Here is a 14,941-nt window from a genome sequence, read left to right as displayed (position 1 = left end):
GGTTTTGATAGGCTACAGATAACCCTCAGACCAAATTCAAAGGATAGCTGTTTCCTTATTATCCAACAAATCAAACTTGATTTCTAGGAAATTAAGGTACATAAATATAATAAATTCATGTTCTTCGACTTTCAAAATAAAGAGGATCATTAACAAATATAACTTTACACAAAGTCTCTGCCTTTTCCCAGCAGGGCCTAAAGAGGAAAGAATCAGTGGCAAGAACACCTGTTCCTAGCAGGCAAGTACTCCAATATTGTAATTAACAAAATGCCCAGCTACCAAAACGTGGGCGGGAAGGAGACGACAGCACCAAGGGAACTTCCGGGACGTGGGCTGTGACCAGCATAAGCACACCTCCAGAACGGGAATAAACTTGTGACAAAAAAACGACAACAGAGCATCATATTGTAAATATTATATTTTTCTCACTCACACACAATGTTGCATGAGACATTTACTATTTTTGATATGTATCCATAGGATTAATACTCATATGGAGTATAACATGGGAAAGTGCGGAACTAAAGTCTATCTGAAAACAAAAGCACACATTTCTTAGGATTTAAAAATATTGCACATAATAAGGTTGCGCAGAAATTACTGTTTTTACAAACAGAATGAGGTATTAGTCAATTTCTAGATAAAGATGAGTGCAAAGAAGAACCACACACAAAACAACACATAAATCCAAAGAAAGACATAGAGAGCCAACAATTAGAAAAATGTGAAAGATATGTGAAGTAGCTATGATTCCAACATCACAAAATCATTAGCCAGGGGCCAAATATGTAACAATCTCTTGGCAACATTACAGAAGTTTTCAACTTTCTTTCTGCATGACCATGAACAATACAGTCATTTTCTTTACTCCAGCTGGACTGAAGGAAGGCAGGGCTCTGTGGGAAATACTAAGCCACGCCTTTCTGAAGCTTCCCGTGGAAATTTACCAAGGAACTGCTATCCTCTGCAGAACGACTCTTTGTACAGTTCCACATACACCTAACAACCCAAGTCAGCGATGCTATGGAGCATGCAATTTTAAGTTAGCAAAGTTTCCACTGCAAAATCACTCAAGTTCATACAATTTAAACCTAAAATAAATTTAAAAGTTTAACCTCTAAATAGGTATCAGGCAAACTCATTCTTTTCTTGGTAATAAAATTGGCCACATTAATAAGCCCAAGGGCAGGTGGAGAAAAAAGACCAGGTGGAATTTTTCAAGAGCCTTTCCTAATCAGAGAAATTAATAATTGGTTATTTCTCTACTAACTGAATGAACGTTGCTTAATTTGTCAAAAACAATTTAAATATATTTAACAGCTATATCAAGTTAAGTGAAATCATGCACTTGTCAAAACAGTTCACAGAAAACTGTTCTGCATCATGGATACTGAAGAACAGTCAACTGGTTGGGTTTGGTGAGAACAGAGAGAATGAACTACTGTCCTGAACAGTCAGTGTATGTAGTGACCATGTTTCCTCTGCGCTGAGTGACAGTCCTGCAGTGCTTGCTAGATCCATGGAATCTATTCTCAGTCTGTACTGTGTGCCGACCAGTGGGGTCAAAACCACTGAAAGAAAACATTTTCTCCATATCTTCAAACATGTCATCAAACAGTCCACCTCCGAAAGAAAATTCCTGGAAATGGTGCCTCTGTCTACTAGAACCATCCTGGCGTGAATGGAAGGGATTTTCAAAATGCTTCTTGGACCGAGTATTTTGGTTTTGACCAAAAAAACCAAAGTCTTTGAATAAGTCATCGAAATTGAAGTTAAATGACTGCTCAAAAGGACTCCCACCACGTCCTTGGCCTTTCCCATTAGTGAATGCACTGTGTCCAAGAGTGTCATACTCTTCTCGCCTGTTAGCATCTGAGAGTGTTTCGTAGGCTGAAAGAAGTAAAAATACTTTAACAACTGAAGGTAATCGAGATCACATATACCCAAACCTCTTCAAATAAGTACATTCAACTCTGTTTCAGAGAATTTCACATAAGTAAAACCAAACCATTAAAAAATAAGAATAAAGTTAAAATGAAAGTTATAAAAGGCAGGGACTTTGTCTTGTTCACTGCATACTATCAGCTCTTAGCACAACACATACCTTTAATAAATAGCCAGTAACTATCTGTTAAATGAATGCTACCATTATAATAAACAAACAAGGGCAACAATTAGTTATTCTTCATATTATTTGTGTGAAATCATTACTTGTATTAAAGAATTTGATAGTTAAATATAACAAATTGAGAGGAATTTAGGTTTTTCACTTCCTTGCTAGTTGAAGTAAACATTTAACTCCAACCCCCTACTCAGGTAACTCCACCCACTATTAACTACTGAATGTTGTGGAGATGCAATTTGTTTTAGAACTAGTCTTCAGTCAAAATTTGTTTCATATTTTCCCTTTAAAGACAAATGCATCTGTGTGATGTAGATCAATTAAGCATGAAAAAGCACCAAGGCATTTCAGTCTATTTAAAGTATTTACACTTAACATTTTTTATACTTAATCTCTATACTTAAACAGTTTCATAAGTTAGTTTATAAGTTTGGGGTACCAAAAATTCCTTCTGACACAGAAACAATAAGGAATTTTACAAATAATAAAATTTTCAACATTTTCCGACCTGTATGCCAATCCACTCGGGAATCAAATTCTCTGTTGTAAGAGAGCATTTTGGAGAAGCTCGCCATAGTTAAATGCAGAGCCCACGCCCCTCCATCCCCACAGCGTTCAACAGGGCCCTTCCCGGGGAGGGCTCTCCTGTACCAGGCAACACCTGCGCGACCTCTGGCCGGTCACTGACTCACCTTCCGCAATCTCTCTGAATTTCGCTTCAGCATCGGGGCTCTTATTTTTGTCAGGATGGTACTTCATGGCCAACTTGTGAAAGGCCTTCTTGATCTGGCGCTCTGATGCCGATTTGGGCAGGCCTAAGATATCATAGTAGCTTTTTGAGGCCAAAATTAATTCCGTTATCATTAAAATGCAGATTGCAAAGATGAAAACTGACTGGGGAGTAGCCATTTCTAATACCCTAAGAGAGAAAAGAAAAAAGCAGTTTTATCCATGGAGCTAATCTTAAGGCTTTTTCTCAGGAGAAACCCCAGGAGCTTCTAGGATACAAGGTACACTGTACGCCCGGTTATTTCACTGTATCTCACAGGCTTTGCGGCGCCTACACTGGCTGCGGCCCTCCCCGGAGCAAATGCAATTCAGCCGCGCGGAACCGTCCCGCCCTCCCGGCCCTGGCGGGGCGCACAGGGCACGCGGGGTGCTGCGGGGGTGCTGCGCGCCCCGTAACCCGCGGGCCGCCCGGGCGGCGCTGTGGACAGGGCGGGAGAGCCGAGCCACACTCTAAACAACCTCCGTTCCCCAAAACCCGTATTCTAAGGGGCTAACGCCGTAGTTTAACTTCCCAGGGGAACAGTGCGTCAGCAAGGTGAGGGTCCGCCCGCACCCGCCTTCGCGTCCCGCGGGGACACGCACGACGCGGGACACGAGGGAAGGCAACCACGTTCTGAACGGTACGACCCCAAATACTGAAGAAAACCCGGGGGCGAACGCGCCTCTTAACGTGCAGTTAGCAGAACCTCGGCTCCCCGCTGAGGCTGCCAGGAACTCGGCAGCCACTGAACCAGCTCTGACCTGGAGAACACGCAGCTTCAAGGCCCCGCGGGCACGGATTTAAGGGGACGCGCTGGTCCCCGAGGCTGCACCCCGGGGCCCTCAACACTCCACGGTGACGAAACGCGGCTGATGAAAGGCTCCGGGGTTTGGGGAAACGCCCGCCCTCCCCTCCGTGGCCTTTCCGGGCGTCGCCAGGTGGGTCACTCCTCTCCGCGCTTAGTCACGGCCACGGGGGCCGGGGGTCAGGGGCGGGGCCGAGGACAAACTCCGGGTCCAGGGCACTCCCGGGCGCGGGCGCCGAGGGGTCCCGTCGGAGGGCGGGTCTGGGCCCGGCAGGTGCCGCTCGCGCCACCGCAGCGCCCCGTGGAGCGCCTGACGCTCTTTACTGGGCATCGCACCGGCTTCTCCATCCCGAGAGGGACCCGCCGGACGGCCGTCTGCGCCGGACACACAGAGCCGGTGGCCGCCCGGGTGGGACCGGGCAGCCTCCACCCAAAGGCGCCGCCCGCCCCGCCCCGCCCGTTTGGGCGCCGCCGTCGGGGTGACCGCCACCGGGGCCCCTTCCCGGGACCAGCTGCCCGCCGCCCCGGGTCGCGCTGCTCAGCCGTCCGGCCTCCTCCCCCCGTAACCTCCCTCAAGAACGCCAGGCGGCCGGGCGGCCAGCGCGGGGACGACGAGGCCGAGTCAGCCCACGGAGGCCGACCAAGGCCGCGGGACGCGCGAGCCCCGCTCCCCGCGACCCTCCCGCGGCTCCGCACAGCGGCTGGGCCCGGCCCCTCACCCGGCCTCCGCGGCTCCCCGCGGCCGCCCGTACACCGACCTCGCCCTCCTGCCGCCGCCTCGCCGCCGCCGCGTCCCTCTCAGCCGGCTCCCCACTGGCGGGCTGCCGTTGCGCGCGTCTCCACCTTCCGAGGAGACCTCCACGAAACGCTCCCCTATTGGCTCCCGCCGCCCCACGTGACCCTGGCGCCCTACGCGCACGTGGAAAACTGTTGTTGCCGTTCAGACTCTGCGCCACTTCCGGCCCCACCCCCGGAGCGGGCGGTGCTGCAGCCCGCAGGAGCGGAAGTGACTGGGCCTGGGCGGGGCGGCCCCAGCCGGCCCGGGCGCAGGCGCGGTGGCGCGGGCAGCCCGGACGCGGCCCCGCCCCGCCAGGACGCCCACCCGTGCCCGCCGCCAGCGGGGCCTCCGGGGCGCGCCGGGCGATGCCGCGCTACTGCGCAGCCGTTTCCTGCAGGAACCGCCGCGGACGGAGCAGTAAAGACCACAGGCTGAGTTTTTACCCGTGAGTTGTCCCTGGAGCACGGCGGCCGCGGTGTCAGCGCGTTTGGGGCCGGGCTCGGGGTGTCCCCGGGCGCGCTCGGTGCCTGCGGGAGCGCGGCGTGAAGGCGGGAGCTCCCCGGCCGGGACGCCGGCCCGCAGGCGCGCCCGGGGCCGCGCGGGGTCACCGCGCCCGCGATGCCGTCCGGGCTGCGCGGCGCCCCGGGGCGCCCTCGCCCCACCCGGGCACGGACCTCGCTCCTGCGGCGCGCGCGGGTGCGCGGGGCCGCTTCCCGCCGTGCGCTCGGTCGCGGGTGGTTTCCCCACCCTCCCGGGCGGCGAGGCTCCGAAGGGAGGGCGCTGGTCGCGGGGGCTTGCGGCCGAGGCCGCACCTTGCCGCCGGCTCGGGCCCCGCTCCCGCGGAGAACAGGCGGCTGTTCCGAGCACTGGCGCGCGAATGTCTCCGCGGGGCCGAGAGGCGCAGCCTCGCTTCTGTGGGGGCACGGGGAGGCGGCGAGGGGCCTCAGCCACAGGGTCCGGCTGGGGCGGTTCGGACCCCGGCCCCGCTGCCGCGGCCCTGAGTGACCCGCAGGTTATTGGAACGCGCCGCGCCTAGGAGCCCTCATCTTTAAAGGCCCTGGAGATACGGAGAGTACCTGATTCACACTGCGCTGTAAAGGGATCAGTCGGCCCTGGGCACTCAGGACATGCCGTGAATGGAAGTCCACGGATTTAGAATATTCTCTTTGCTTTTTTCTCGTATTTAAAATAATTCTCTTGACTCTAACCTGGCTGTCTCTTACTTCCTTCGATTTTCCACCAGTTATTTTGCGAAGCGCGTTTTACTTTAGGACTGGAGCTCCCTGTTCACTAATGACAAAGCATAAACCATGTGTTTGGGATTGGGGGAAATGTATAACCCTGCTTTTTCAAAAAAAATAGGAGATTATTATATAATATACGTCTTGGAAAGTGTTCTTGTAAAAATCATGGAAAGGAAACAAAGTTACTGTCAACTGTGTCATACAGTGTAACCAAAACCCATTTAGCCTGGTAGGAAAAAGTTTTCTGTAAAAGTCGGCTGTTAGTCTAGTTTTGCCTGTAAAACACCTTGTAGCCTGTGAGAGCACACTCTCAGTCAAGGTCATTGTCAGTACACCTGTAAAGAGCTGTCGTTTTCTATTTCATTCATTTCATAGTATAAAATATATGAATCTGTCCTTTTTTAAGGACATGTTCTGTTCTTGTGTCAGTTCCTCTTTCAGAACTTGAATTTTAGAGTTCCCAGTTCATTGGTTACAGAAGTCTAGAAATATTGGACTAAATTACATATGAGTAGAATTGAGGGTGATTCTGGTAAAGAGAATAGAATAGCATTAGTATTTTATAAGATTTAGTGTTCATTTTATTGTCAGCTAAACCATTGGTTTGAGTTAACTTCTCCTTGTTTTAAACATACTAATATAAATAAGAGCCTAAAGCTTAATACTTTTAAAAATTATAGACAAGAACTTGTTTCATTTGTAGTATTAATGTGAAATACATTTGAATAGGACTTTGTAGCTTATACAAACCTCTTTCCTAGTTCTAGGCAAACTACACAACAAAATAAAAATAGAACATAATGCACAGAAATTATGAATCGGTTTTATTTTTTGTTGGGACACATGTTTACTTGAAGGGACTCTGAGTTACGTTTTCCAGCCGTCCTGAGCTTTGGCTACACACCTTCCATGTTAGTTCCTCTTCACTGCAGGGTTGACATGGTGTCAGGAAAATGCTCTTGTGTGTAGGGATGGCTGCCTGGCTTTTGCAGCACCTGATGCATAGATTATATATAATACACTGCCCTGGAATCTGGCGAAATTGTAAAAATATAGCAAAGTTTTCCTTTTTTAATTTCAGGTTTCCTCTACATGACAAAGAAAGACTTGAAAAATGGCTAAAGAATATGAAACGAGATTGCTGGATGCCCAGTAAATACCAGTTCCTGTGTAGTGACCATTTCACTCCTGACTCTCTTGACATCAGATGGGGGATTCGATATTTGAAACCCACTGCAATTCCAACAATATTTACTTTGCCTGAAGACAATCAGGTATTGGAGACGGGTGTGGGGGAGAGAGCAATAAAGCTGAGTGGGGTGGCAGGTGATTAGGTGGAAGGAGTGAGGGGGAAAGATGAGTGCTGGGGACACAGCAAAATAATAACCTGGGTAAATCATTAAGTTATAAGTTAAGGATCTAAGATTTTTTTTACTGGTCTTTTGAATGATCTGAAATGTTTCCATCATATATTGATGATGCTTAATTATTTTTTAAAAACACTTTAAATTCTATTTGAGTTATATAATTATATAGTAAGAATATTTTAACTGAATAAGTTTGCTTGGCCAATATACTGCTTAAAGTTGTAATTAAGTATTCAGTGATGACTAATAAGAGGAGAAGCCTAATAAGGACATCTTTTTTAAAATGTGAAAATACTATTTTCTAGGAAAAAGACCCTTCCAAAAAGAACTGTCAGAAGAAAAAAACAGATGATGAGAAGGAAGTGTGCCTGAAAGCCAAGCCACAAGAATCATTTGCACCAAAAGAGCCAAAGAAAAATACAGTTAATACAGGTGTCCTCCCTGAACATGCGGCATTACTCTCTTCAGCTGCGTTGGTGAAGCCACCATTTCCAAAAACAGGAAGTATACACAACAACATATTAACACTTAATCTAGTTAAACAAGATGCTGGAAATCCAGAATCTACCTTGGAAACATCAATTAACCAAGACATAGGTGGTTTTCACACATCTCTTGAGAATCTAAATTCTACAACTATTACTTTGACAACTTCAAATTCAGAAGGTATTCAGCAGTCTTTGGAAACCCAAGAAATGCTTGAAATAACTACCAGTCATCTTGCCAATTCAAATGTCACAAATAATTCCGTGGAAATTAAGTCAGCACAGGAGAACCCATTCTTACTCAGCACAATTACTCACACAGTTGAAGAATTAAACACAAATAAAGACTCTGTTATTGCCATTTTTGTACCCACAGAAAATGCCAAACCTACAATCAATTCCTTTATACCTGCCCAGAAAGAAACCGTGGAAATGGAACACATGGACAGTGAAGACTCCTGCAAGGACCTAGACTATGAGACAGAAGTCTTACAAATTGAGCATTCTTACTGCAGACAGGATATAAATAAGGAGCATCTCTGGCAGAAAGTCTCTAAACTACATTCAAAGATAACTCTTCTTGAGCTACAGGAGCAGCAAACTCTAGGGAGATTGAAGTCTTTGGAAGCTCTCATAAGGCAGCTAAAGCAGGAGAACTGGCTCTCTGAAGAAAATGTCAAGGTTATAGAAAACCATTTCACAACATACGAAGTTACTATGCTGTAAAGAGGTCTCAGAGTGCTGACTTTTATATAAGCTTTCTGCAGCCAGACCAAATTATATGTAAAGTGAACTTTTCCCTGCATAAACATCTCAGCTTAAGCTCAGAAAGTGCTTCAACGTTATGAACTGCATCCTGTTCTTTTAACGCTCATTTTTGAGGACAACTAGAGTGTTGCTGGGCTGTAGATAAAAAGTTTTATTACTGGGTCACTTTCCAAATTAAAGTTAAGATACAGTGGATAAGTAATAAGAGTTTGTCCTCTGACAAACAGATACGGTAAAAAGAGGCTCAGGAATAACCTGGGCTCTGCAGTTGGCAAGTGACAGGCAAGTTACTCATCAGGATTGAGCCCCATCGTCTCGTCTGTAAAATAAGGGCACTTCCTAGATCTCCAGTGCGGTCTGTTCCTTTCTAGTTCCTTCCGTTCCCAGCCAGATCCTTACAATAGGACAACTGTAAGGTAATCTGTACTTACGTGATACGGGGTATTTGCTAGAATTCGATATTATTAGCTATTGGACTATCTTCAATATTTACTGAATTCTATGTTGTTTGACCTTTTGGCTAAAGTTATCCATAGAAACAAAGGAAAATACTCCTTTTATAATTTTATTCCAGTTGAACTAAAATAAGGGACCACCCATTAGCCCAGTTCTGAGGAGAGGTACTTTACACTTAAAAGAATATGTATTTCAGCACATTCTCTGTGGCTGACCATCATAATACATAGTCATTTAAGCTTAACATCCTATATTTAAGATTATAATTTATAAACCAAAATTTTTAATGAGGTTAATTTTTTAATATATATTACTATTTTTAGAAACCACAGTTTGTATGTATTTAATATGTGTAGCTTTTTAAAATGTGTGCTTGTGTCATTTTTAAATTCCACAATGATAAGAGTGATACTTAACACTACATTCCCACTTATGTATATTTTGTTAAAATTTGTATGCAAGAAATTATAGATTCGTAGCGATGGCCATCAGGAGAGAAGTAAGAAAAAGAAGGGATGTAAATAAAAAATGCTGCACATATCTTAATGTGAACTTAAGAAAAAATATAAAAGCAAAAATTTAGTGGTAGCAGAATTGTGAAAAATCAACAATCTCTTAAAATTGGCAGTTAATATAATTAAATTGTTACTGTTTATGGTATTGAGCAAGTTCCTGTCTATCTGATTCTTAGTTTTCTTTTATATTAAAAATGCTGTTATCTTGAGGGATGGTTTTGACAGATCTGTAAGGTAACAATTACAGATTTAGTCCTGGACAATAAGAGGAACTCAATATATATTAGTTGACTGCACAGCAGATAGTAGACTAACTGTGCTATAAAGGCATGGTGATTAATTTTGGCTATATTTCACTTAGGTTTTTCAGGCTAATGGAATTGGCATCATATGAGTATATGTCAGCTAGTTACAAATTGTTCCTTATTGGGTTACCATGGGTGGAAAGACAGCATTTTACATAAATTGTGATAATTGGTAGATTTAATATGTTGTTTTTAAGTATTCCCATGTTGCATTTTGCTAATACTTCTTTTAAATTAATATAGATGAAAATGCCCTTTGTAAGTCACTTAAAAATGTTACAACTAGTTTATAACTGTATTCCTTGTAACTTCTGTTTGTTTAAAGTAATTTAACTAGTTTTATTTCTTTAAACTTAATAAATTATAAATATTAAAAATTTTTCTTGGTTTGTCTACATTCAGTTTTGGATGTTCTCAACCTGTTAATTTCTAAATATTATATTGTGGGGGTTCTAGGCAACTTTACTTTTTACGTGGATTATAATAGGAGCCTCTTAGCTAATCTTGCCCATATTTTTAGTCCCCCACTTCCATCCTGGACTCTGCTGTAAGCTTCTCCCCTGAACTGTAAATCTAACCATGTCACATACCCACCACTTAATTGTCCCAGCTCGGAAGCTGTAATTACTCTCTGATACCCACAAACTGAAGCCAAGCTAGTCACCATCGTGTACATGACCCTCTGTGGTTGTCTTCCTCCTGAGTTCTAGCCACATGGGCTTCCCAGCATTTCCCAAACATGCCAGACAGGAATCTGCCTTCCTGTCCGCTTATTTTGTTGCCTATAGTTAAGCAGTCTGTCAATTATGTTTTGATGGTGGTGGAATTCCATCCCTTTGATGCCAGTGCTCCTACTGTAACAGCTCTTTATATGTTTTTTATGTCATATTTAAGGCTGTCTTGACTAGATTGTAAGCTTTTTGAAAGCAGAGTTTTCATTGATCACTTTAGTTTCTGTGACAATGTAGTATTCACTCAATGTTTGGATGAATATTTTGAATTTGCCTACTTAGAATTCTTGGTTCTTGTCACTTAAAATCAAGAACCTTCTAAACAAAATTGTTCTTTGTTGCCTTAACAATGACTAGGGGAGTACATAGGTTTTCATATAATTTTTTAAACATTCCATGTTTCCAACAGACTGAACAGTTTGCCAATTATCTGTTGTGCCCTCTATTAATTGTTGTGGAAGGCTGTCCCCAACCCAGACTATTGCCTTCTTTCTAGTCTAAATTGCAAATTCAGATGAAACGGGCCCACCAGTGTCTGTCTTTCTGTCTCCTTTTGCTAATCTGGGGTGGACTGAAGTTAGAACTTCACGGGGGGGGGGGGGGGGAGAGGAGGAGGTCCCCTGTATCATTGAAGAGCCAGCTCACATGCCACCTTTACTAAGTGGTAGCACACACACAGACACACACACACACACACACACACAGACACAAACACACACCTCAGTTAGTTGTTCAATCCTCTGTCTTCACAAACTATTCATATCATTATTATAACTAGATCATTCCTTGCTGTACATTGTGGAAGACCATTGTTTCTGGTCTTCAGCCAATAAAGTCTTGCCTTTATGTTCAGGATACTATAATAAACAGGACTTTCTGATTATCGGGTGTCACCCTGAAGAGAAAATAAAGTCATCTTCATGTGGAAGGAAATACCTGAGTCGTGATGCGGGAGTTGAGCTGCGAGGTTTGGGCTGGTAGAGGTCCTGGGCCAGGTCCGATTTCAGGGGCCTTGGAATAAATCTCTGACTGAATGAGTCTGGGATGGGGACCGGCTTCCTGAGAGAACTACCAGGTCCTGGAGTGTTAAAGGGCTTCATGCTGAATGCACATGGAGCGTCCTGCAACCTAAAAGCTACTCTGTGCTTTTGGTAAGCAACACACCAAAGGTGAACGTAGAAATAAAAATGACTGCTGCCCGGCTGGCGTGGCTCAACGGTTGAGTGTTGACCCATGAACCAAGAGATTGTGGTTCGATTCCTGGTCAGGGCACATGCCCGGGCTGTGGGCTCGATCTCTAGTGAGGGGTGTGCAGGAGGCAGCCCACCAATGACTCTCTCATCATTAATGTCTCTCCCTCTCTCTCCCTTCCTCTCTGTAAAATCAATAAAAACATATTTGAAAAAAATTTTTAAAATGACCACTAGATTCAATCAGCTCTCTAGTGCTTATTAAGCAACATCCTGGATCATAAATTGCTTGTAGTACATCCCAGTACCTAACTCGGCTTGGGGAAAACTTAATTGAAAAGTGTGTATAACGTAATGGGAAGTGTCTACATGAGTTTTTAATCTTCCTTTCTATTCTTTAATGAAGAATATATGTGTAGGCACAGAAAACACAGCATCCAGGTCACTGATTCCTTCTGTGCTCAAGTAAGAGTCATTCTCATTAAACAACGAAGCAACGTGGAGAAATAGTTGCCGTGAAGACATCATCTCCTTGGGGCATATTAAAATCACTGTAAGCCTCAAGTGGATGTGCTGCTTCTATAAAGCTTTAAAGGGGTCCTGTCAACATAGTTCAGGTCAGCCCAGCCTGTGTGGCTCAGTGGTTGAGCGTCAACCTATAAACCAAAAGGTCGCTGGCTTGATTCCTGGTCAGGGCACAAGTCTGGGGTTTCAGGCTTGATCCCCAGTAGGGGGCGTGCAGGGGGCAGCCTATCAGTGATGTTTCTCTCACCGATGTTTCTATCTCTCCCTTCCTCTCTAAAATCAATAAAAACATTTTTAAAAATTGTTCAGATCACTGAAGAAAATAAAGAGCCCTTGACTGGGCCCAGGTACCCACGGAAAGGAAGCTCTTGCTGGCTCCCAAACCCTGGGAGATTCATTCATTCCTTCCTTCCTTTATCAACTGATATTTAATAAGCATGTATTGCTAAGAATTTTTCTATATTCTGGGTTTGGAACTTTAAACAAACCAGAAAAAAAATCCTGCCCTCTTAAGGCGTACATTCGATTTGAAGAGAGAAAACTGATTTTAGCGTTTCACATAAATGACGTATATAATGCCAGAGCACAAGAAAGAATGTGAATAGCGTGAAGAGAAACGCAGCAAGGTGTGGGGCAGAGTGCGACAGGAACACATTTGTGAGGCGATGGCCCGTGAAGGGGTGGCTGGCGGGAGATGTTACAGAACCTGGAGAGAAGAGCTGTTTGGGACAAACTACACAAAACCCAGCTTGTGTCAGGTTCATGAAAGACAAGGGAAGATTGAAAACCCGTCGCAGAAGGAAGGAGGCTGAAGAAACATAACAACCTGTGGTTTAGGTGGCAGTTGTGAATCATTTGTTTCTTGCTTTCGAAGGCTGTGTAATGATCGCAGGACAGAGGGGCCTTGCTTGTGGGAAACTCACACTAAAACAGTAGGAAGTCCTAGCGCATCAGCTGGACAGCTTACCCCGAGATGGTTCAGGAAAAGCAAGTTGTCTGTATTCTATTTGCAATGTCCACGAAGGCTTGAGATTGCTGAAACCACCACCGCCCCCGCAGTTTCACATTCGCAATCCCAATACATAATCCTTAGGAACACTTCTTTCACCCAGTGACACCACGATTTATCCTGGACGCAGAGAGGATATATCTTCACTTGCTTTTTTTTTTCTGATATAGATTTTAACAGTCATAAATCATATTATCATCACACTATCTACAAGTCGGAAAGTAGAAGTTTCTGGGAGCAAACCAAAGGCTGTAACTGAGGGGGAGACCTATGTAAGGTACTGGCCTACTAGTCCCACACTCCAGGCTTTTCAGGATCTCAAATGTAGGAAAGCTTCCTGAAGCCCTGTCTTAAAGGCATTCAAATGTTAAACTAATTGGCAAACATTTTTTAAAAAGGTCACCTAATACCGATCTGAAAGATTCAATTTGGGTTCAAAAATGAGTTGCAGGGAACCATTATTGAAAGAACGCACACTGATCCCCAAATAGGAGCTACGCCAAAAATATTTGCTTTCAGGATTGCTTTTGCTCATATAGCTGAAGAGATGTATTTTTACAATATCTTCTCAGTTGACTTGCCACAGGAAAATTGCTATGAAATATGCCTTTTAATATATCACTAATACATTGTATTGTTTTACCACCCAAGTCAAGTCTCCTTCCATCGCCATTTATGAAAAAATAAATAAAACGGTCTACTGAAGAGTTCTGAAAACCCTAAAAGGTTATTATTAAACCCTAAAAGGTTATTGTTTTTCTTTCTTTTCTCCCCCCTCCCCACCCTCCACCAATTTTAAATATATGTATATAAACTTAAAACTCAAGTAAGAATCTTGGAAAAGCAGATGCAGTTTGTTACTTTGGGGCCATCTAGTGTTAAAATAAAGAACACATTTGCCTTTTGTTCCTTTTTGTAAACTTTGTCTCTAGAGTATTTTCAATACGACAGAAGTTAGAAGCTAGTAGTACAGTTAGAATATTTTTAAAATAAAAATTAAATACGTTTAAGGCACATAACCTGCTAATTAGATATAGGTATGTATAGTAAAATGATGACTACACTCAAGCTAATTAACATTATCTCCTCACAGTTACCATTTTTTGTGTGCAACTGGGATCTCCTCTCTTAGAGAATTTCCAGTGCTCAGTACAGTAATAACGTACACTCTGCATGCCTGTAGATTAGATCTCTAAGCTTATGCATCTGACGTAACTATAACTTCTGACCCTTTGACCAGTATTTCCCCGTTTCCCCCACCATCCCAGCCCCTGGTGACCACCATTCTACTCTCTGCCCATCTAGGAGGATTCGGGGAGGATTTGTGCATTTTCAGCCCTTCTTGAATCAGTCCACAGAAAGCTCATTTCACCTGGGAGTTAAATGGTCCATTTCCCTCTCATGTATGTGAGATGGAGGAGGAGAGCCAGGCATCCAACGACCCTTTCACGGAGGAAATAAGAAATGAACAGGCGGAGCAGGGTTCCAGAAATGGGTGCCAGAAGCAACCTTCCTGCCCGGCCTCACACACTGTCATTACCCTTGGGTTCAAAAGCTGGTAGGTGTTGGCCACGAGCCAATCTGAGAGCTGTGAGGCTCAGGGAAGCACCTTTGTCTCATCAAAAAGAGAGATACGCGTATACATTTTCTTTGCATCTTCCTAAAAGGTGCACTTAATTGTTGAATCACTACAGAAACAAAAGAAATCCTTTAGAATTGAATCAAGCTGAAGTGATAGTCCCAAAATACAGAATTCTTTCTTTCTGTTCATAATGTCCTAATTGTAGATCTCCCTTTTAAAACCGAGCCTGTTGTGGCAGCTCAGTGGTTCTCAACTCTTGCAGAACCAATGCCTGACATTTCATTGCA

At 44.3% G+C, this 14,941-nt stretch overlaps 2 protein-coding genes across 3 annotated transcripts; one reads left to right on the top strand and one right to left on the bottom strand.

Annotated features, from left to right (window-relative positions):
- Positions 1 to 403: 403 nt before the first annotated feature.
- DNAJB9 (DnaJ heat shock protein family (Hsp40) member B9) lies at positions 404 to 4,610 on the bottom strand. 2 transcript variants are annotated; one of them, XM_081148009.1, is made up of 3 exons: positions 4,458 to 4,610; positions 2,818 to 3,044; positions 404 to 1,893 (listed from the first exon to the last, which is right to left on the bottom strand). In XM_081148009.1, exons 2-3 carry the CDS (start codon positions 3,032 to 3,034, stop codon positions 1,442 to 1,444), a joined length of 669 nt encoding a protein of 222 aa, XP_081004135.1. In that variant the 5' UTR covers positions 3,035 to 3,044; positions 4,458 to 4,610; the 3' UTR covers positions 404 to 1,441. The 2 variants fall into 2 exon arrangements, with proteins under 2 accessions (XP_081004135.1, XP_081004136.1); XM_081148010.1 differs by having other exon boundaries at positions 4,419 to 4,556.
- Positions 4,611 to 4,775: 165 nt separating this feature from the next.
- On the top strand, positions 4,776 to 9,983 carry THAP5 (THAP domain containing 5). Its single transcript, XM_081148008.1, has 3 exons — positions 4,776 to 4,922; positions 6,803 to 6,995; positions 7,394 to 9,983. The coding sequence occupies exons 1-3, from the start codon at positions 4,843 to 4,845 to the stop codon at positions 8,297 to 8,299; spliced, it is 1,179 nt and encodes a 392-aa protein (XP_081004134.1). The 5' UTR covers positions 4,776 to 4,842; the 3' UTR covers positions 8,300 to 9,983.
- The last annotated feature ends 4,958 nt before the right edge of the window (positions 9,984 to 14,941 follow it).

Source organism: Miniopterus schreibersii (genome assembly GCF_964146895.1).
Source record: "Miniopterus schreibersii genome assembly, chromosome: 9".
Lineage (NCBI taxonomy): Eukaryota > Metazoa > Chordata > Mammalia > Chiroptera > Miniopteridae > Miniopterus > Miniopterus schreibersii.
Note: the sequence above shows the minus strand (reverse complement) of the source record. Positions and strands in the feature narration are given on the sequence as shown.